This window comes from Dromiciops gliroides, chromosome 3 (assembly GCF_019393635.1).
Source record: "Dromiciops gliroides isolate mDroGli1 chromosome 3, mDroGli1.pri, whole genome shotgun sequence".
In the NCBI taxonomy this organism is placed as follows: domain Eukaryota; kingdom Metazoa; phylum Chordata; class Mammalia; order Microbiotheria; family Microbiotheriidae; genus Dromiciops; species Dromiciops gliroides.
In genome coordinates, this window is record NC_057863.1 from 250,280,994 (window position 1) to 250,304,894 (window position 23,901).

Genomic DNA, 23,901 nt, shown 5'->3' on the forward strand with positions numbered 1-23,901 from the left:
AGCTGTTAGCTGATGGCTGACAAGAGAAATTAAAAGATGAAATCTACATATATAGTATACTAATATATCTTCATATTTTACCTTCTGTAGGGCAGCTAGGTGGTTCAATGGATAGAGTGCTGGGCCAGGGAGTTAGGAAGATCTGAGTTCAAATCCAGTCTCAGACATTGACTAGCTGTGTGACGATGGGCAAATCAATTAACCCTGTTTACCTCAATTTTCTCACCTGTAAAATAAGCTGGAGTAGGAAATGGCAAACCATTCCAGTATCTTTGCCAAGAAAATCCCAAATGGGGTAACAAAAAATAGGACATGTCTGAAAATGACTAAAGAACAATGATTTTAACTTCTCTAAAACAAATAAAGCTAAAGTTCAATCGGATCCAACAGATATATATTGAGAGCCTCCTATATGCTAAGCCTAAATTCGAATTAAAGAATTGCTTCCTAGTGGCAGCTAGGTGGCACAGTGGATAAAGCACCAACCCTGGATTCAGGAGGACCTGAGTTCAAATCCAGCCTCAGACACTTAACACTTACTAGCTGTGTGACCCTGGGAAAGTCACTTAACCCTCATTGCCCCACAAAAAAAAAAAAAAAAGAATTGCTTCCTGCTTTCCTGAAAAACAAGATCAGCACACAGACAAATTCTATAATTAAACTGGACTCTTCACAAGGGGATTATCTTCCTCTACCCATTGTAGCCCAGCTAAATCCCTTCATAAACAAAAAGATGGAAGGGAGGGAAACACAGCCAGAAATCAGAACATACTCCAGTATCAGCTTCCTGAGTTCAAATTCAGCCTCAGAAATTTACTAGCTGTGTGATCCTGTGTAAGTCACTTAAGCTTTGTTTGCTTCAGTTTTCTTCATCTATAAAATGAGCCGGAGAAGGAAATGACAAACCACTCCAGTATCTTTGCCAAGAAAACCCAGAATGGGGTCACAAAAAGTCAGACAGGACTGAAACAACTGAACAACAGCAACATCTGTATGAAGCCTTTCCAGATCCCCCTCCCCCCCAGACAAATGCTAGTGTTCTCCCTCACAAACTCCCTCAAATCCAACTACTTTGTATAAATTTGTACTTTCACACTTTACTTTTATGTTGTACATATTTTTTCTCCTCATTAGCATATAAGCTCCAAGGAAGGATTGTTTCATTCTTTGTACTTGTTCCCCAGTGCCTAACACATCAGTGAGCATTCATATTTTTTATTGATTGGGTTAAGGGATAATTATGCCAAAAGCTTCTCTTATTTGATGCAATAAGGTTGCTTATTAATATAAATTCAAATTGATGCCAATTTACACTTCAAGGTAATTTTTTTTCATTTTATCTATGTCTTGTTTTCTTTTCAGGTATATAATTATTTTTAGTGAAATCTGTCATCAGCTGAAAGTATTGAAGAAAGATTTAAAGTTAAATGAAGGTTAATCCTAAAGAACAATGATTCAAAGAGAAAATAACAGAAACAATGGTTAACTTCATAAAAGAAAATGACAACAATGAAAAAACAAGCCAAAACATTTGGGATTCAACCAAAGCAACCTTAAGAGAGAAATTTATGAATCTATAACCTTTCAGCAATAAAAGAGATAAATAATAAATTGATTAATTAGATATGCACCTAAAAATTAGAAAACAACAAATCAAGAAAACCTAGCTAAACATACCAAAGAAAATCAAAGAAAAGATAAACAAAAGTGAAAACAAAAAAATTACATTGCTAAGTAAAATTAGGAAGCGGTTTATTGAAAAACTTTATAAAATAGACAAACCATTAGCCAACTTGATAAAAAGAAGAAAAGTAAATTGTCAAAATAAAATAAGAAAAGGGAGGTTTCACAACAAATGAAGAGGAAATAAAGGAAATTATAAAAACAAAAACTATTTGCCCAATTATATGACAACAAAACCAATACATGAAATTAAATATTTACAAAATATGAAACATCCAGATTAACAAAACAATAATGGGAATTTAAATATAAATCTCAGAAAAAGAAATTGAATAAGCCATAAAATTTAAAGGCATAAATGAACTCAGAAGGAGGAAAAACCCAAAATCAGATAGATTTACAAGTGAATGCTATCCAATATTTAAAGATTAATTAACTCCAATTTTATGTAAATTCTTTGCAAAATAAGGAAAAATAATATCCTACCAAACTCTTCCTATGAGATAAATATGGTTCCTGACACTGAAACCAGGGAGAGAAAAAATGAGAAAAAAAACACAAAGAGCAATATTTTAATGAATATTGATTAATATAAAAATATTGAGTAAAATATTGGCAAATAGTAAAAAACCCACATGTTGAAAATATTAGGAAAATTATAAAAATAATGGAGCATATTAATGATAAACCAATAAAATCATGATTATATGAATACTGGAAAAGGTTTTATATATTAAAAATACTCAGAAGAACAAGAAAAAATAGACCTTTCCTTCATATGATCAGCAGCATCTATCTGAAACCAAGAGTTCACATCTGTAATGGAGAAACTCTAGAGGCCTTTTCAATAAGATCATAAGTGTCCATTCTGGTTAACCAATACTTTGTTATGTATTATTTATTAATATTGTTTGAACATAGTTTTATGTGGTTAGATCTTGTTTAAGTTAGACTAGTGGGATGTGTGGGTCACCCTTATCCCAGAGGTCCTCCAGGGAGGGACTCCAGAGTGTTTGTTTTGGGTTCAACCAGGTCTTGGGTCTGGTCTGCCCAAAAGCTTTTACCTTCACCCAAATTTATTGAATGTTTATATTTGCCTATTGATATAGAGTTCTACCTTTTCTACGTGCTGGCTACCCAGCTCCTTGTCTTTATGTCCTTGTTTGAACTCTATATGATGTAAGCCTCACAGAAACTCAGGAGGGAGTTCTGACTCCTCTGCCAAACTGACTTAATAAAAATTCTTTCTAAAAACTTTTTTTTAAGGTTTTGGAGTTTGGTCTTGACCGACAATTCTCAGCACTATTATTTGATATAGTTAGAACAATATTATAGCAGTAATAAAGATAATAATTATGAAAATAAGTATGGGCAGAGATGAAGCAAAATTGTCACTTTTTGAAGATATTATGTTGGTCTATTTAGAAAACGCTAAATATTCAACCTAAAATTAATTTTTTTAAATTAGCCAATTCGGGGCAGCGAGGTGGCACAGTGGATAAAGCACTGGCCCTGGATTCAGAAGGACCCGAGTTCAAGTCTCGCCTCAGGCACTTGACACTAGCTGTGTGACCTTGGGCAAGTCACTTAACCTCCATTGCCCGGCCAAAAAAAAAAATAGCTAATTCATTAAAGTAGTAGTATATTTTTAAAAACACCAAAGATCATCAGCCTTTCTATATATTACCAACAAAACCTGAAAGAAGTGGAAAAGGACATTCCATTCAAAATAACTACAATATCAAGGAGTCTACCCAATAAGACACAGAGGAACTATGTGACCACAACTACAAAACACTCTTTTCAGAAATAAGAGATTTAAATAATTAGAGAGAGATTACTTGCTCATGGTTGGGCCTAATGATAATAGCTAGCACTGAGATAGTGTTTCAAGATTTTCAAAGTACTTTACATGTGTCAATGCATTTGATACTCATAACAGTCCTGTGAAAAAGTTGGTATTAACACTCCCATTTTGCAGATGAGGGAACTAAAGCCTTTAAGAGGTTAAGTGACTTGCCTATGGCCATCCAACTAATAAGTGTCTTCGGGAGGATTTTTTTAAATAATTTTTTTCTCCAATTACATGTAAAAACAATTTCAAGCTTTCAGTTCCAAATAGTCTCCCTTCGGGGCAGCCAGCTGGCTCAGTGGATAGAGCACTGGCCCTGGATTCAGGAGGACCTGAGTACAAATCCAGCATCAGACACTTAACACTTACTAGCTGTGTGACCCTGGGCAAGTCACTTAACCCCAGTTGCCTCACCAAAACAAACAAACAACAAAAACAACAAAACGAATAGTCTCCCCTCTTCCCCTAGCCCCTCCCTAAGACAGTAAGCAATTTGATATAGGTTATACATATGCAATCGAGCAAAACATATTTCCATATTAGTCGCAATGTGAAAGAGAGCACAAACCAGAAAAAAAAAACTATGAAAAAAAAAGAAAGAGAAAAATATTATGATTCCATCTGCATTCAGACTCCATCAGTTCTTCTCTGGAGGGGGAGAGCATCATGAGTTAGGAGGGGTTTGAACTAAGGTCTACCTGACTCTAAGACCAGTACTCCATTCACTTACTATTAAATTAATTTACAGAATTGGTGTCACACCAAACTACCAAAGAATTTACCTGTTAGACAAAATAACAATAAAGTTCATCTAGAGGAAGAAAATGTCAAGAATCTTAAAGGAAATAATGAAAAGGAAAGAAGTCTAGATGTATCCAAATTCAAACTATACTTTTGTAGTATAATGTATATGTAATATATATATATAGTATAATATATGTAATATATGTAGTATATGTAGCTGCAATCTTCTAAACAACTTGATAATGATGAAGAAATCGAAAAGTTGATCGGTGAAACATTAGATACATAAGACCCAGAAGCAATTAAATACAATGTTTGATAAACCCAAGGACAATTGCTGGAGTTAATCATTTATTAGCCCTGGGGCAGCTAGGTGGCACAGTAGATACAGCACTGGCCCTGGATTCAGAAGGACCTGAGTTCAAATTCGGCCTCAGACATCTAACACTAGCTGTGTGACCCTGGGCAAGCCACTTAACCCCAATTGCCAGAAAGAAGGAAGGAAGGAAGGAAGGAAAGAAAAGGGACTTCAGGAGGAGTCCACTCTGGGGTTTTAAAAAAAAGAATTTATTAGCCCCCCCAAAAACAAAAACCTGCTGGGAAACTTATAAAGCTGTCTGGGAGAAATTAGACTGAATTACCTTTCACACCACATACCACAATAAGCTCCAAATGAATATATGACAGCTATAAAAGGTCATGTCATTAACTCAATTAGAGGATCAGGAAAGGCAGTACCTAAAAACAGGTATAGAGTCAGACTTCCCAGCTCCATCCCAGCTAATCTTCCAGAAAATTCACATCAACAAAGGCTAACGTGACAAGCTGCTTCTGCTACTGGGTGCCTCTGGATGTAGTACATGAATGTACTGATAATTCATGCATGTCCCTAGTGCACAAGCAAATAACCCTAACAGCAAAACAAAACAAAGCTTGAAGTGATCTCAAAATGTCCATTAAAAAAAACCCCAAACCATGCGAAGGCGTTAGTGTTTGGGCAAATAAACTGAAACAGCTTGTTGCTAACAGATTTGCCCTAATGGATACATGACACTAGTTTATGACCAAATGAAGATAGCAGCACAGTAAGACGGGTTACAAGTCTGAGTAACAGTTGTCGAGCCATTTTGGCTGGAATAGAGACTACCTGAAGAAGAGAAACAGGCAATAAGGTGGCTCCATCTCGTTCTTTCATTTCCCAAACTTTGTACTGATCTCCTATGCCTGGAAAGCATTGCCTCCTGACCTTTGCCTCTTAGAAATCCTTATTTCCTTTAAAAGTGCTTAGACCGCGATTTCTACATGAAGCTTTTCCTGATTCCCCCTGATACCTTCTTCAATATATTTACCTCGTATTTATCTTGTCTCTACTTTGTCCATATTTGATTTATTGCCTCCCTGAAATTTCCTTGAGATCAGGGATTGTTTTTTTTTTTCCTTCTGTCTTTGTATCTCCAGTGATTCCCATATAGGTAAGCAACACAAATGAACGTCTTGATTGATTGATTGATTGACTGGAACCAGATTGTGACGGTCTTTAAATGCTGAACAGCTGAACACACTGTATGTAATTTGTATCCAAGGTGCTGGATACAAATGGAGCTTTTTGAGTGGGAGAGTACTTTAGGAATGTCCCATCTGCCTTTCTCCTTGCACCTTAAGGGACTTTTCCCCACTTAATCCCATCCCACTCCCAGTTGGTGTCATCATTTCACTACTGTTGCTCAGATTTTATTCACTGGGTCCTCCCAAAGACTGTCCTAGTTACCTCCTCTCCAGGAATTTGCTCTTGAGTAACTCTCCTCTATTGAAAGCTTACCTGAGGGGGCGGCTAGATGGCACAGAGGATAAAGCACCCGCCCTGGATTCAGGAATACCTAAGTTCAAATCCGGCCTCAGACACTTGACACTTACTACCTGTGTGACTCTGGGCAAGTCACTTAACCCCCATTGCCCTGCAAAAAAAAAACAAAAACAAAAAACAAAAAGAAAGCTTACCTGGAGCCTCAGGTGACACATATCTTTAATGCTTGCACAACCAGAGTGCCTCTAACCTATATTAACCTCTGTTGTCTTACAGGTGGGACACCAACCCTAAGCACCTGGGCAGTGTGTTTTCCCCCTCCTGTCAGTTCCTCTCATGAAGTATTTATTTTTTCTTGCATTTATTTTCTTTTTAATTTCACTGGTTTTAAAGGCAATTCCTAGAAGAGCCCTGGTAATGCCCTTGGCATCAAGGGATAGAACAAGGACTCTACCATGAAGAGATCCTCAATCTTAGAATAGGGATCCTGGGGAAGCTAGGTGGTGCAGTGGATAGAGTACCGGCCCTGGATTCAGGAAGATCTGAGTTCAAATTCGGCCTCAGACACTTTACACACTTACTAGCTGTGTGACCCTGGGCAAGTCACTTAACCCCAATTGCCTCACACACACACACACAAAGAATAGGGATCCTTAAACTTCTTTGGGTAATGGACCCATTTTAGCAATCTGGTGAAGCCTATGGACCCCTTCTGAAAATAATATTTTTAAATGCATGAAATAAAATAGGAAACCAATTACACTGTGATGCAGTTATAAAAAAAATTTAAAGGGAAAAAGGACCCACATGTACAAAAATATTTATAGCAGCTCTTTCTGTGGTAGCAAAGAATTGGAAATTGAGGGGATGCCCATCAATTGGGGAATGGCTGAAAAAGTTGTGGTATATGAATGTAATGGAATATTATTGTGCTATAAGAAACGATGAGCAGGCGATTTCCAGAAACACGTGGAGACTTACATGAACAGATGCTGAGTGAAGTGAGCAGAACCAAGAGAACATTGTACATGACAGTAACATTGTGCGATGATCAACTAAGATGAACTTAGCTCTTCTCAGCAATACAATAATCCAAGACAATACCAAAATATTCTTAATGGAAAATGCTACCCACATCCAAAGAAAGAACTATGGAGCCTGAATGCAGATTAAGTCATGTTTATTTTCACTTTTTTGTTGTTGTTTTTTTCCTCATGGTTTTATCCTTTTGTTCTGATTTTTCTTTTACAACATAACTAATGTGGAAATGTGTTTAATATGATTGTACTGTATAACGTATATCAGATTACTTGCTGTCTTGGGGAGAGGGGAAGGAAGGGAGGGAGAAAAATTTGGAATTCAAAATCTTACAAAAACGAAATGTCGAAAACTATCTTTACATGTAATGGGGGGAAAATAAAGTACTATTAAGGTAAAAAAAAAAAGTTAGGTTCACAGATCCCAGGTTAAAGAATACCTGATCTAGAATGAGCACCTGGGAAGTTCTTGTTAGATGACATTATGTGATTTTAGGATGCTGTGATTTGCCAGTAAATCTATATCTAAAGTATGTTAGTTTTAATTAAAACACACACAGGGGCAGCTAGGTGGCGCAGTGGATAGAGCACCGGCCCTGAAGTCAGGAGTACCTGAGTTCAAAAATCCGGCCTCAGACACTGTGTGACCCTGGGCAAATCACTTAACCCCAATTGCCTCACCAAACACACACACACACACACACACACACACACACACACACACACACACACACACACACACACACACACACACACACACACACACCCCTTCCTTTTGAAGACAAAAACAAGCAAAAAAAGATGGTTTGACGAAGAATTGGAAAAATCTTGGCTCTTTTGCCTATCCTACTAAGAAGGGTGCAGACCGGTCTTGCAAATGTACAGTTAGTGTGCCACCTGTAATTCTGCAGAGTCCGAGACAGTTTTGCTTACTCTAGGGTTCCAGTGACCTAGTCAGGGGAAGGGACTGGAGAATGGGGCTCATTTGTTCCTGGATTGCTGAGTCCTGGGAACGAGTTAATTATTGATGAATATTAACAAAGTAGGTCGGTTACTGACAGTGTTTTTTTACACTTGCCCAAGCACTAGATTTGCAGTGACTGTGTAGGTGGGTAGATCCATCTCTCCAGGCTGTTCTGTTCTTTACGGGGCTTCAATGTCTCCATTTTGAGGGCTAAGAACAGGAAGACGTCCGTTTTAGGACTGGCCACGTGAGACTGTCGCCCAGCGGGGAGCAGACCCGAGCCAGGCCATCGGATCCTCGGCTAGTGCGCGCGCTCCGCTCCGGCGAAGCTGTGGGCTCTTCGCCGCGGCTGGCAGCCCGGCTTGGGGACAGGTTCGGGGCGGACTTGGAAAGGTAGGTGGGGCGGGGGTGGGGCTGGGGGCCGGGGCAGCGGCCGGGGCAGAGGCAGAGGAGCTCCCTCCAGAGCTGGTGTGGATAAGCGTCGCTCACAGCTGGAGGGTGCACAAGGAGTGGGGCTGGCTGGGGTTCGGAGGAGGGGGGGCCAGAAGCGGTGGAGTATGCCTCGTTTCCATCTACCTGTGATGCACATAGACGCAGTGGCACCATCATCTTCTTCCTACCCTCCACCCCCACGCCCCCACCCCGACACACACACACACACACGCACACACACACACGCACACACACACACACACACACGTCTCCTTTCACCAACACACAAATCCATACAATGGAACCCTCATCTCCCTCTCCAAATACACATAAACCTCCTCACATACACAGTGATATCCTCTCTACCTCCACAAAGGCACAGAGACGTGCTCATCTCTTCAAACGCAGATACACCCCTCACCCAGTCTTCTCCAAATACATATTACACCCCCTTCTCTTCTCCAGACACAGACACCCTCCTTCCCTCCCCTAACATACCCACAGAGACAACCTCATCTCTCTCTAAACACATATATATCCCTCACCCTATCTGCTTCTCTAAACACGAAGGGAGGGGGGAGAGGAGAGAGGGAGAGAGGGAGGGAGGGAGGGAGAGAGGGAGAGAGGGAGGGAGGGAGAGGGAGGGAGGGAGAGAGAGAGAGAGAGAGAGAGAGAGAGAGAGAGAGAGAGAGAGAGAGAGAGAGAGAGAGAGAGAGAGAGAGAGAGAGAGAGAGAGGAGAAGAGAGAGATCTTCATCTCTCTCCAAATACACACCTGTATGGAGTGGGCTGCCAATCCCTTTTTCTTTCCCTAACACACATCCACACTATTATCATTATCTCCCCTCCACTTACACACACTCATGACCTTTAGCCCGAATGAACCTTAGGAGGGCAAGGGTGTTCAGTACAAAACAAAAATGACTCCCAGTTCCAGCCTTGTGCCTGTCCTGTCAGAACTCCTAGCTTTTCCAAACACTTGGCTTTGCTGACACCAAAACTAAAAGGTTCCTGCAGATCCCTGTGCTTCAGCTTCAGGGCTCTGGAAAAGTTATTAATGTTTTGTTGGGGGTTTGGGTGATTAACACCTAGATTTGTGTGTGTGTGTTTCATTATTTGTTTTTTTTTATCATAAAAGTATTTTATTATTTTCTAGTTACATGTAGAGATAATTTTCAACTTATGTTTTTGTAAGATTTCTAGTTCCAAATTTTTCTCCCTCCCTCTCCCCTCCACAAGACAGCAACCTGATATAGGTTATACATATACAATCACGTTAAACAGATTTCTGCATTAATCATGTTGTGAAAGAAGAATCAGAACAAAAGGAAAAAACCTCAAAAACAAACAAACAAAAAAAGTAGAAATAGCATGGTTCAATCTGCATCTAGAGTCCACGGTTCTTTTTTTCTAGATGTGGACAGCATTTTCCATCATGAGTCCTTTGGAATTATCTTGGATTGGTTTTTAATGTTTAACTGAAAATTTAGTCTAGGAGGAGTTCTAGGATATTATAACAAAAACACTTTTCCATAAAACTTCATTAGGACTTGTGGCACTTTATGAAACTTGTATCTACACAATTGGAGAGTTTTTTCTTTGTACAGTATGCTGCTTTTAGTTTCATTTCCATTTACTCTTTTAATCTAAAGGCTTCTACCTCTGGGTCTTATTTTCAGTAGACATTCCAGCAATGGAAAAGAAATTACTGTTGGTTGATGTTGATGCAGGAGTGGATGATGCTGCTGCTTTAATGATAGCTCTGGCAGCACCTAATGTTGAAATCCTGGGGATCACTTGCTGTTTTGGAAATACTACAGTGGAAAATGTGTGTAAAAATGTCCTTCGGGTATTAAAAACGTGTAACCATTTACAGGTAACTTTTCTTTCTTATGAGTCTCTGTTTTCCAAAATTAAATATGTTTCTATTGCCTGTCTCCTAAAAAACTTAATAAACAGATCAGCGAAATTAATTTTATAATATCTCCTACAATTTGTTTCCATACCTGTCCTCCTATGAACAAACAGATCAGAGAACATAATGTCTCCTACAGGATAAACCAGATCAGAGACAGACAGGAAAAACATAATCCAATGTATTTTGTCCCAAGAAGAAATAACACAATCATGCTGAAGACCCTTCCAAAGAAGGGGAGCTCAAAGACTCCCCCTTTCTAAGAGTATTTAAGGTTTCTTTGCTTACTGGTTACAGAGTAACTTCATTAGCATGATACAAATCAACCCCAAGCAAATACTATAAATGTAAATCAGTTAAACAATATAAATCAGTTTAACAGCTCAACTCAAAGCCTACTCCTTGTCCAGACCGTAGAAACAGAAAGGGTTTTATCAAAGACAAAGATGCCTAGATAGTTGATCAGGAGAACAATAAGATCTATTTACTTTTTTGGGGAAAGAAGATAGTGAATGGGAACTTCAAAGGGACATTTAAGTTTGTTTATTTTTCTTGGGAAAATAGGGACTGTCTGGCTTCAGTTTGAAGTCTTTGTCAAAAGGCATTTTGCTCCCATTAATCCAGGGTCTCATAGAATCCACTTAGATAATACAGCTGCTCCCTCAAATCCAGGTGATCCATACATTTGTATTAATGCTATATTGCACATTAGCAATTCAGTTCAATAGACATGTATTATTTAAGTACATATTATACTGAAGACAGCACCTTAGGGATTTGCTGTTTGAGTAATTAGTCATGGCCAATTCCTTGTGATCCCATTTGGGGTTTTCTTGGCAAAGATACTGGAGAGGTTTGCTATTTCCTTCTCCAGCTCATTTTACAGATGAGGAAACTGAGGCAAACAGGCCCAGGGCCACACAGCTAGCAAATATCTGAGGACAAATTTGAACCCAGGTCCTCCTGACTCCAGGCCTGGCACTCTATCCAATGTGCCACCTAACTGCCTGTGAGAAAAACGACTCCTGCTCTCAATAATTCTCTGCAACTCAGCAGTGATGTGACAAAGGCTAGTTTATTTCCTTCTTGCAAGAAAGGGGCACCAGATTGTGGAGCTAGTGGATGCCAAAAATGGAGGCTCACAGGCCCCATTTTATCCCCTAAGTCCCTAACAGGAATGGCCCCTCCCCTCTTTCATCACTGCTTCTGATTACTCAAGGGTTACAGTCTACATGGGAGAACTAGCTAGTTAGACCAAAGTATTCCCACCCTTCAGCCTTTCTGACTTTCCCAGGGGAAATTTCTGTATCTGAATACACTCTCCCAGATGGGTCTTAATTAGCATTTGAGTGTCTGCTTCTATCTTCCCAGGGAAAGTCTTTCAATCTGAATTAACCATGGAGAGGAGGCAATCACCCATTTCCTCAAACTGCCCTGAAAGGAGGGATATAAAGACTAAAAAGGAAACAGCCTCTACTCTCACTTTACACCTAATACTTATGAACCAATTGCTAGTCAGTCAAACATTTATTAAGCACCTACTGTGTGACAGGCCATTGAACCCAAGGGCCGGGGATAGCCGTTGTCCTCAAGTTGCTTACAATCTAATGAGGGAAGACTGTACACAAAAGGAAGATAAAAAGGGAGTGGGGAGGGGGCGGCTAGGTGGCGCAGTGGATAGAGCACCAACCCTGGAGTCAGGAGGACCTGAGTTCAAATCCAATCGCAGACACTTAACACTTACTAGCTGTGTGACCCTGGGAAAGTCACTTAACCCCAATTGCCTCACTTAAAAAAAAGGGGGGGGGGAGTGGGGAGAAACCAAGAGAAGGGACTGAGTATGGGGCATGATGAAGTCCGAAGCAGTAAAGCCCAGTGGGAAGTGAAGAGATGGCTGGCCTGGGCACCTTTCTTAAATAGAGGTTTGGGGAGGCCATGCCATGTGGTTGGGTTGAGTTTCATTTTTAAAAAGTTTTGTTTTTAACTTTACAATCAATAAAAACCCACTTTTTCTACCTCTCACCCCCATCCCAACCCCAATTTAGTTTCACACTTAATAAAGTGATTGAGACACATTGCTTCAGATCATTGTTTTAGAAGTAGAATTATTTTCCAAGTTAGAGTCTCTTTATAATATGGAAAGAATAATTCTGAAGTCCTTTTCCTGTGGCTTGGTTCTTTATTGGATCTTGTTGGTTCTATTTGGATAAGAGGGATGTTGTAGTAGAAAAGGAGAAGGAAATCTTAGCACTTGCACAAGGCACACATGGTTTCTTCTTGTGTCTATGGTCTTATGTGATCATTAACTTCTTTAAACTTATTCCCCGGGGGCAGCTAGGTGGTGCAGTGGATAGAGCACCGGCCCAGGATTCAGGAGGACCTGAGTTCAAATCTGGCCTCAGACACTTAACACTTACTAGCTGTGTGACCCTGGGCAAGTCACTTAACCCTCATTGCCTCACTAAAAAAAAACCAAAACAAAACTTATTCCCCAACTCATTATACAGTCTTTAGACAACATGTTAAACGAAAAATTTACTACAGTTGGAGACCGCTGTGAGATTAGGTTAATAACACCTAATACCACTATTGATAATTTCAAGGTCACAGTCATAAATTTATATCTAGAAGGAACTTTATAGGCCTTTTAATTTTGCAGATGAGGAAACCAGGTCAAGTGAATTGCTCTGAATCACACAGCTAGAAAGTATCTGAGGTGAGATTTGAACCTAGGCCTTCCTGACTCCAAGTGCAGGGCTCTCTCCACTATGTATGTTCTCTTTTGCATGGAAATTCTATAAATATGATGCTGGTCTGTTGGCTTTTGTAGGGGAGAAAGGGGAAGGAAACTCGCTTATCCTTTGTTAATTTTCCATTAGTGGTAATGGGGAACGTTGAAACATCTACACGTTTTGGTTTAATTTTCTTTCTTTTTTTTTTTTTTTGTGGGGCAATGGGGGTTAAGTGACTTGCCCAGGGTCACACAGCTAGTAAGTGTCAAGTGTCTGAGGCCGGATTTGAACTCAGGTACTCCTGAATCCAGGGCCAGTGCTTTATCCACTGTGCCACCTAGTCACCCTTTTGGTTTAATTTTCCTTGCAGTGTGATAGGCAAGATTCATTTGCAGGTTGGTTGGCAAGAACTGGGGATTTGTGGCCTTAGGACACTGTTTTTCCATGCTAAGAATTACAGAATTACTGAAAATGAGAATTGGAAGGGAACTTGATGGCCATTTAGTCCAACCCATGCATAAAAGAACTCTACTTAACAAATAGTCATTCTTCTTCTTCTTCTTCTTCTTCTTCTTCTTCTTCTTCTTCTTCTTCTTCTTCTTCTTCTTCTTCTTCTTCTTCTTCTTCTTCTTCTTCTTCCTCCTCCTCCTCCTTTTTCCCCCAGGGCAATGAGGGTTAAGTGACTTGCCCAGGGTCACACAGCTAGTAAGTGTCAAGTGTCTGAGGCCGCATTTGAACTCAGGTCCTCCTGAATCCAGGGCCGGTGCTTTTATCCACTGCACTACCTAGCTGCCTCCAAGAACTTTCTTTGATATGCAGCTTCAGTGACCTAGGGCAGGTCACCCTTCCTAAGACAGCATGGTAGCCTGGTGCTCTTGAGGGTTTACCATATACCTGACTTAGTGAAGGCGAGATCAGTTTAGCCCAGAGCCCTGGAGCTCAAGAGATACACCTGCCCTGGGTTCCTGAGTAATTGAGATTACACACCCGTACCACCACAACTGGCATAATTCCATCTTTTTTTTTCTTTTTAGTGAGGCAATTGGGGTTAAGTGACTTGCCCAGGGTCACACAGCTAGTAAGTGTAAAGTGTCTGAGGCCGGATTTGAACTAGGTACTCCTGATTCCAGGGCCAGTGCTCTATCCACTGAGCCACCTAGCTGCCCCCATAATTCCATCTTTATAGCTTCGTGCTTTTGTATGTGAAACATGAGCCCTTACTTTTATTTTTTTAATAATTGAGTCAGGGGGCAGCTAGGTGGTACAGTGGATAGAGCACTGGCCTTGGACTCAGGAACACCCAAGTTCAAATCCGGCCTCAGACACTTAACACTTACTAGCTGTGTGACCCTGGGCAAGTCACTTAACCCCAATTGCCTCACCCCCCCAAAAAAAATTTGAGTCAGTCTGACTCTTCTTTCTGAACATCTCATTTCAGATCCCAGTTTACCAGGGAGCATCTTCCCCTTTACTTAATACGATGAAAAATGATTATTTTTATGGAACAGATGGCTTAGGGGATGTACCTGATGCTGATGCTCCTGGATCTGACCAAGTGCAACATGAACACGCTGTCGCTGCAATGATAAGGATCATCAATGAGAGGCCTAACAAGGTGAAATCATCAAGGCATGGGGTGCCACAGTTTGGTCTTCTGTTTTTCTAACACCTAGCCTTATTAAATATTCATGGAATGATGGAAGTAAGAAAGGAATGGCTTGCCTGTTAATCTTTTTTTTTTTTTTTTTTTTTTAGTGAGGCAATTGGGGTTAAGTGACTTGCCCGGGGTCACACAGCTAGTAAGTGTTAAGTGTCTGAGGCCGGATTTGAACTCAGGTACTCCTGACTCCAGGGCCGGTGCTCTATCCACTGTGCCACCTAGCTGCCCCACCTGTTAATCTTTTATGAGGGCACTAGACTTCTATTGACACCATATAATGTTTGTTGTTCAGTAGTTTTAGTCATGTCTGACTCTTCATGACCCCATTTGGAGTTTTCTTGGCAAAGATACTGGATTGGTTGGCCATTTTCTTTTCCTTACAAACAAAGAAACTGAGGCAAACAGGGTGAAGTGATTTACCCAGAGTCACACAGCTAGTAAGTGTCAGATGTCACATTTGAACTCAGGTCCTCCTGGCTCCAGGATCTGCACTCTATCTGCTGTGTCATCAAGCTGCCCTTAGACATCTCACTAGGAGAACGATTATAAATAGGCAGCTAGGTGGCTTAGTGAATAAGATGCTGGGCCTGGAGTCAGGAAGACCTGAATTCAAATTCAACGATAGATACCTACTAGCTGTGTGACCCTGGGAAAGTTACTTAACCTTTGTTTGCCTCAGTTTCCTCATCTGTAAAATGGGACTGATAATAATACTTCCCAGGGTTGTTATAAGGATTAAATGAGAACAAGTAAAAACCCTATTGAGCTATACTAACTTCTCTCTCACACCCCTGGAGTCCACATGTTTCACCATTCCCAATCCCCTTATACCTCTGCTATCACTAGAAGCTCTTTTCATAGACCACTTATTATGTTTGATATTCAGGTGGATAAAATAATTGCTTTTTTTCAAATTGAATAAAAGCTTTGCGATGTAAGCTCATTTCCTTTCCCAATGAATGTTGATGGATGGACCAATAAGTGGATCTAGAGGAAAGAAATCCCTAGTGGAATATACCAAAGCTTTGCCTTTGACCTGGCTCTGTTCAACACTTAATTTTATCAGTGATATAGACAAAGGCATAAATCTTATGGTTATTGAATTTGGAGCTGCTGTGAAGTTGGAAAGAATAACTGACACAATGGATAACAAAATTGGGATCCAAAGACATCTCAACAGGCTGGGATGATGGGCAGAAGAAAAAAAAAAAAGATGCAATCTAAAGGGATAAGTGTAAAGTTCTGTTCGAGTTACTATGCAAATAGAGATTGGAGGATACATGGCCAAAAAGCAGTTTGTGTTTTAAAAAAATACCAAAAAAACCCCCAAAACTGGGGGTGGGGGTGAATATGGTCTACTGCAGTCTCAGTGAGTCAGTAGCGTGATGTGGCTTCCAAAAGCAAAAGTGACTTTGGGCAACATTAAATAGAAGTCTAGAGGTAAAAGACCCACTGTACTCTGTCCCATAGAAACCTCTCTCTGGAAAATTTTGCATCACAATTCAGAAAGGCCTAATGGAGCCAGGTCAAAGACAGTGGAGTCAACAGGACAGTCAAATGCCTTAAGAAAAAGAATGCTAATGAATCTCGGTTGAAGACCTGGGAATATTTCTTTAGCCTGAAGAAAAGAGTTGAGGGGGTTAGGGGGAAGGAAGGGACAGGATAGCGGTCTTCAGGGTTTTTTTGTTTGTTTGTTTTGTTTTGTTTTATGGGGCAATGGGGTTAAGTGACTTGCCCAGGGTCACACAGCCAGTAAGTGTCAAGTGTCTGAGGCCGGATTTGAACTCAGGAACTCCTGAATCCAGGGCCGGTGCTTTATCCACTGCGCCACCTAGCTGCCCCTGTCTTCAGGTTTTTAAAGAGGGTATAACTCCAGTAAAAGAATGAAACTTAAATGGAAACATATCTTTATCTTAGGAGAAATTTCACAATAATCTGAACTTTAACATAATGGGTTGGCAGGAGCCTTCAAAGGGGTTAGTGAATTCTCTTTCACTGGAAGTTTTCCAACAGAGCCTAGATAGTTGTCATGAGAGTAGTAATGGAGATATGATTAATGATTTGGATAGGGGGTTGTACAACATCAATTCTGCAGTCCCTGCTAACTCTTAGGTTTTATAATTCTCTAATTATAATAAAATGTAGATACATGTGACTTTGTATTTTGCAGGTAACTCTGGTTGCCACTGGGCCCTTGACTAATTTAGCTCTGGCTGTGAAAATGGACCCAATGTTTCCTAAGAAAATTAAAAATATGTCTATAATGGGAGGCAATATGTACTGTAAGTAGTTTTAAAAGACATATACATATACCAACATAGCCATTACAATTAATGATGATTATCAATAATTAATTAAGCAGTCATTATTAATTACAATTAATAATAATAATGATACTAAAAAGAATATACAGCTTCCTGCCTTTTGAAAGGATACTGTCTTTTCTCTAATTTCTTCTTCTTCATCATCACTGCCACTACCACCACCACCATCATCAAGCATTTGAGTGTTTACTGTGTTTTCAGCATAGTGTTAAGCTGGTGGTACAAAAAAAGGAAAAAACACAGACCCTGCACTCAAGAAGATCACATTCTAATTCCCATTTCAGAAAATAGTTTGTCTTTCTTTACTTTTTGACTATAGCTAGCTTTGAATTCTTCTTCTGAAAACTGCCTGTCCTTTGACCATTTTTCAGTTGGGGAATAACGCATATTCTTATAAATTTGATTCAGTTCTCTATATATTTGAGAAATGAGTCCTTTATCATAGAAACTTTCTGTAAACATATTTTCACAGTTTCCTGCTTTCCTTTTTTGGTTTGGTTGGTTTTTGGTTTTTTGTTTGGTTTTGTGAGGCAATTGTGGTTAAGTGACTTGCCCAGGGTCACACAGCTAGTGTTAAGTGTCTGAGGCCAGATTTGAACTCAGGTCCTCCTGAATCCAGGGCCAGTGCTCTATCAACTGTGCCACCTAGCTGCCCCTCCTGCTTTCCTTTTAATCTTGGCTATATTGGTTTTGTTTGTGCAAAAAACCACATTAATTTGATGTAATCAAAATTATCCATTCTATATGCTGTAATGCTCTTTATATCTTGTTTGGTCATAAATTCTTCCCTTATCCATAGATCTGACAGGTAAAATATATCATGCTCCCCTAATTTGTTTATGGTATCATCCTTTATATCTAAATCATATACCCATTTTGACCTTATCTTGGTACACTGTGTGAGATGCTACTCTATACCTCGTTTCTGCCAAACTATTGTACTATTTTTCCAGCAATTTCTGTCAGATAGTGAGTTCTTGTCCCAAAAGCTTATATCTTTGCATTTATCAAACACTAGATTACTGTGGTCATTTACTGCTGTGTTATGAATACCGTTTTAAATTTAAATCTCTCTTTTAAGAAAGATGGAGAAGCCTCAGTCCTTTCAAAGCCTAGTTATTTTGATTCAACAAAACTATAAAGAAACAAGTGGGAAAAGAAGAGGCAAAGACAATTTAGATCTATAATGGCCATTCCTTCCTCAACTTCCCACCTCCCAAACCCCTGGAGCCCACAAATCTTCAGATGTTCCAAGGTACTTTGTACCCCTGTCATTGTTAGAGGCCCTATCCTAAGCCACAGACACCCCATCAGTGACTTAATGGTGAGGAAATCCCTACTGTTCAGTGCAGAGAGAGGTGAGAGGGAGTCTCCTCTTCCCTCCGCCAGAGTTAGGGTATAGGAACTGGGAAGTTGGATAGTCTGAAGTCAGAACTTTGGGTCCATTTTCCAACAGAAACATTGTTATAAGTGAGAGTTATGCTTCTATAACTATATACACAGATACATAAATATACACACATATATACATACATGTATATATGTGTGTATGTGTGTGTGTACTTTTTTAAATTTCAATTTTATTTTATATTTAGTTCCCAATACACTCCATTGCCCTCCCTCTCTCCCACTCATTGAGAAAGAAAAACAAAACTAGTCACAAATATGTATAATCATAGAAAACAAATTCCTACATTAGTCACATGACTATATTTTATATTTATTTATTTATTTATTTATGACTATATATTTTAAGGACATTATGGGTTAAGTAGGTTTCATAGGTTGGCCTGGGATCCTGATTACCATCTAGAACATTGTTCCTATGGGAAAATACTTGAGGCCCAAAGAACCAACTTATTCATGAACTTTCACTGAACAACTGATTGTTTGAGTCCTTTCTCTCTAGAGTTTATTTCTGTTTTTATTTTATTTATGTATTTATTTGGACAGTGAGAAAATATAAGATCTAGTGAGTGGTTTTTTGTGTTTTTTCCCTATATATTTCATTAGCCAGAGGAAACATTGATATCTGTGCAGAATTCAATTTCGCAGCAGACCCAGAGGCAGCTTACATTGTCTTAAATGAATACACTTGTCCAACTTTTATTACAACCTGGGAATTTGCGTGTTTGCATTCACTACCTTGGGTAAGTTGTTAGATAGTCATTGTCCCCCCCTTGCATTTATGAAAGATGCAATAATACACCTTTCATTCAGGGGCCTGCTCAAGCCAAGCTCACAGTGGCTCACAGAGGAAGGCCAGTTGTTAATTTTCACTGTATTTACACCTTGAAAACCATCAAGGCTTCATTTATTTTGTTTTGGTGGCTTTTTTTTGTGAGGCAATTGGGGTTAAGTGACTTGCCCAGGGTCACACAGCTAGTAAGTGTCAAATGTCTGAGGCCGGATTTGAACTCAGGTACTCCTGACTCCAGGGCTGGTACTCTATCCACTGTGCCACCTAGCTGCCCCAAGGCTTCATTTATTGTTCCTGTTGATTGTCCAGACTTAAGAATGGGATGGAAAAGATGTTAATAATTCAGATTAAACTTTTTTTTTCCAGGCATACACTTTATTTTCTATGATTATGTCAAGTAGGTTAGGGCAAGGTTTCTTTTTTCTGTTTTTTTCTAAATTTTTCTCCTACTCTCCCTTCCCTCCCCCTTCCTGAGGCCAGCTAGCAATCTGATATAGGTTATACATTACAATCATGTTAAACATATTTCCACATTAGTCATGTTGTAAGAGAAGAGTCAGAACAAAAGGGGGAAAAAACATAAGAAAGAAGAAACAACAACAACAAAAGTGAAAATAGTATGCTTCAGTCTGTATTCAGACTACATAGTTCCTTTTTCTGTATGTAGACAGATTAAACTTTTTTTTTTTTTTAGTGAGGCAATTGGGGTTAAGTGACTTGCCCAGGGTCACACAGCTAGTAATTATTAAGTTTCTGAGGCCGGATTTGAACTCAGGTCCTCCTGACTCCAGGGCTAGTGCTCTATCCACTGTTCCACCTAGCCGCCCCCAGACTAAACTTTAAAGTGTGTCCTGTAGTACATTGTTTCCCAGGAGCCAGTGGTTAAACATTTACCTGAGTATCCCACTATCATGGCTATTGGGCTAATAAATATTCCTAAAATTTGATTAAAAAATAATAATATGGGGAAACTAGGTGGAGCAGTGGATAAAGCACCAGCCCTGGATTTAGGAGGACCTGAGTTCAAATCCGGCTTCAGATACTTGACACTTACTAGCTGTGTGACTCTGGGCAAGTCATTTAACCCTCATTGCCCCACCAAATAAAATAAAATAAAATAAAAATACACATACAGAAGCAGCTAGGTGGGGCAGTGGATATAGTACCGGCCCTGGATTCAGAAGGACCTGAGTTCAGGTCCGGCCTCAAACACTTGACACTTACTAGCTGTGTGACCCTGAGCACTTAACCCTCATTACCTTGCAAAAATAAAAAAAATTTTAAATACATATCCAAACACACATGCAGCAGTCACCGATCATTACCATGTCTTCAGATGGACATATGCAGTCATGTTTGCACTCATAGACAAGGCTTCTGTGACAAGACAAGGTATATATGAAAACTGAAATGGAGGTGTTAAGTAATAGAGAATGAAAAGAATCGTGGTTATGTTGTTTTAGTTGCCTCCAACTCTCCATGATCCCGTTTTTTTGAGGGGGGATGGCACGTTTCTTGGCAAAGATACGGTAAGTGGTTTGCCATTTCCTTCTGCAGCTCATTTTACAGATGAGAAAACTGGGGCAAACAGGATTAAGTGACTTGTCCAGGGTCACACGGCTAATAAGTATCTGAGGCCCCATTAGAACTCAGGTCTTCCTGACTCTAGACCTCGCACTCTATCTAGTGCACCACGTCACTGTCCAATGAAAAGAATGACAAATTCAAAGAGAAATGTCAGTATTTACATTCTGTATTTTTGTCTATTCTGGTCCCTCACCTTTGCAACAAGAATGCCTTAGGTCGCATCACTGCTAGCTCTTCTCCTTCATCTCTCCTCCTCTTCATGGTCAAGCTCCTTAGTAAAGTTTTCTTTCTGAAATTAGCAAATGCTACAAATCAAGGCTTCATCTATTATTCTAGACTTAACAACGTTTAACTTACAACACTTAACTACATTCAGTGCCTAAATTTCATTGTAAACTTCCCTCAATTATAAATACAGATGGGGAAAGGGTAGTATTCAAATAAATATCCTACAGTGGAATAGTTTTGCTTTGGTTTGGGTGGTTTTTTGTTTTGGGGGGTTTTTTTGTTTTGTTTTGTTTTTAGCAAACGTGATTTTTTTTTTTTTTTGGCATAGGGAGATCCCAGGAAGCAATCCCCTACTCCACTGTCAATCAGCTCCTGCTCTGCTCCCTTTAATCTCAGAGAGTGGCCTGGGACCCTGAGAGCTTTGGAGACTTGCCCACAGACATATAGCTGGGATGTGTAGGAGGTGGAACTAAACCTAGGTGTTCCTTCATTCCAAGGTTGGTCTTCTCTCCACCTTGCCAGACTACCTCTCAAGCAATTAATTAGTTCCAATACATATTAGTATCTTTGGTTAGGGTGAAAGGAAGAACTATGTGACCTGAGACCTAGGAGCCTTTGATCATCACTGTGCTATAGGCCTACAGACTCCTCTGATCCAGGTGTGCCTGAAGGCTTGGTTCTCCAAACCCGAAAACTTGGAATTTATGGAGGGCTCCGTGTACTTCTGATATTCATTATTTTCTGCTCTGTTGCTTTAATGTCCTGCTTTAATGTTGTGTCAGTTAAAGTATAACATGGGCTAGAAACAGGGACTGGACCTGTGATTTTCTTGGGGTAGGAAATTTCTGTGTGTAGAAACTCCATCTCAATGCAGGTTGCACCTTCTGAGCAGTTACAGTCTTAGTTGCCCAGAATAGGGCTTCTTAAAACTTTATCCACTCGTGACCCCTTTTTACCTAAGAAATTTTTAAACGACCCCAGGTATCTAGGTTTATAATATAGATATACACAACCTTTTGCTGTTACCAAATGTTTTGTGACCCCCACATTTAGTTATGCAACCCCATATGGGATCACAATCCACAATTTAAAAATAAGCTTTGGCCTACAGCACTGAGAGGGTAAGTGACTTACTTAGCGTCACACAGGAAGTATGTGTAGGTAGCCTTTGAATTCAGGGCTTCCCAAGGCTGATTCTTTGTCCATTTTGCCATAATACCTACATCAAGAAGATAGGAAACAAGGAAGGAGGATGTTAGTAGAAAAGCATGACAATAAGCCTTTTATCATGGTAGATCATTTAAAAAAGCATGAAGAACAAACATATCAAAAAGTATTTGTCTTTTTTCTGTGTCTATAGGAATTTTATGAGAAGTGTACTTCACAGGACAGTGAAAAAGCAAGGTTTTTGAAAGAAATTTATACAGTAACCACAGAGTATCAAAAACGTCCCATTCCCAAGTTAAGAGCCCTCTACCGGAAACCAGGATTTGTGTCTTGTGATTGCTTTGCGATGGCAGTTGCAATTGATGACAACTTGGTCACAGAATCCATCTTCTGTGCTGTATCTGTGGAGCTGACTGGATCTCACACCCGAGGAATGATGGTTTTGGATATGGAAGATCAGCTTCAGAAAAAAAACAAAGTTTCCATCACAAAAGAGTTGGATATGGAAAAATTCAAAGATCTTCTGTTAGCTGCTTTGAAATAGTAGTAATAATAATAGCTAGTGCTGATATCACAATTTAAGGTTGGCAAAGCACCTTACATATGCTATCTCATTTGATTTGAACTAAAGTTTCCATTATAGTCTTACATATAATCATTTTTGTTTTAATAAGGCATTCAGCTAAAATTATAGTATCAGGGAGCAGCTCGCTAGGTGGCACAGTGGATAAAGCACCGGCCCTGGATTCAGGAGGACCTAAATTCAAATCCGGCCTCAGACACTTGATACTTACTAGCTGTGTGACCCTGGGCAAGTCATTTAATCCTCATTGCCCTAAAAATAAAATAAAATTAAATTACAATATCAGATCTTTTGAAATAATTCAGATTTAAATATACATCCAAATACTAGAACCAAATTCTAATATTCAAATCTCATGGGAAAACTTCAAAAATGTTCATTGAAACTGGGTTCTAATAAGGTTCCAGCATGTTGGTGTTTCATGAGAGACAATGTTTAAGTTTCCTTATTTGTGTGAATTCAAACCATTTTCATATGATTGCATTGCATGGACTCCAGTCTGAGATCTTTGCAGTTTTCAGAAGCAATGCTTACGTCCCAGAATCACTTGTGACTGAGAGAAGTCATTGATTTAATTCACCTTCCTTCATACAGACGGCATTGTAAATAATTGACAAGGGCAGACCATCAAATATTACTTTTTGTCTTGATTTTACTAGTTTAAATTAGAATTCAATTTGTTTCCATGGAAATAGCCTTCTGTTTAATAAAAGCTTAAGCACTGAGTGATATGGTTTATTACTTTTTTTGTGACTAGGGTCTGTTTTGTCTTTTTCTCTGGCATCTAGTACTTTCTACCTAGTCAACAAAAGTTGACTGATTACTTGAAAAATGGGCATATACAAAGGCACTGTGTTTTCCTCTGCTTTACTCATCTAGAAACATGAAAATATTATAAAAGACATATTGTCTCCATAACAAATTATCTTTAATAGTATATAGGACTATTGCCTCACAAAAAAAAATAGTATATAGGACTTTCCCAATCAG

The 23,901-nt window shown here is 39.4% G+C and overlaps 1 protein-coding gene across 2 annotated transcripts; it reads left to right on the plus strand.

The window, feature by feature from the left end:
- Positions 1-7,926: 7,926 nt before the first annotated feature.
- Positions 7,927-23,636, plus strand: LOC122751429 (inosine-uridine preferring nucleoside hydrolase-like). Of its 2 annotated transcripts, none has more exons than XM_043998485.1 (6): positions 7,927-8,477; positions 10,198-10,391; positions 14,601-14,777; positions 16,993-17,104; positions 19,160-19,296; positions 22,522-23,636. In XM_043998485.1, the coding sequence occupies exons 2-6, from the start codon at positions 10,209-10,211 to the stop codon at positions 22,870-22,872; spliced, it is 960 nt and encodes a 319-aa protein (XP_043854420.1). In that variant the 5' UTR covers positions 7,927-8,477; positions 10,198-10,208; the 3' UTR covers positions 22,873-23,636. The 2 variants fall into 2 exon arrangements, with proteins under 2 accessions (XP_043854420.1, XP_043854419.1); XM_043998484.1 differs by having other exon boundaries at positions 7,929-8,477; positions 10,195-10,391.
- The last annotated feature ends 265 nt before the right edge of the window (positions 23,637-23,901 follow it).

Bases quoted from the DNA above. Each gene is read 5' to 3' on its own strand.
- LOC122751429 (XM_043998485.1), top strand. From the start codon at position 10,209: ATGGAAAAGAAATTACTGTTGGTTGATGTTGATGCAGGAGTGGATGAT. The intron at 14,778-16,992 runs GTGAAATCATCA...TGTATTTTGCAG, and splicing joins TCAATGAGAGGCCTAACAAG to GTAACTCTGGTTGCCACTGG. The intron at 17,105-19,159 runs GTAAGTAGTTTT...ATATTTCATTAG, and splicing joins AATGGGAGGCAATATGTACT to CCAGAGGAAACATTGATATC.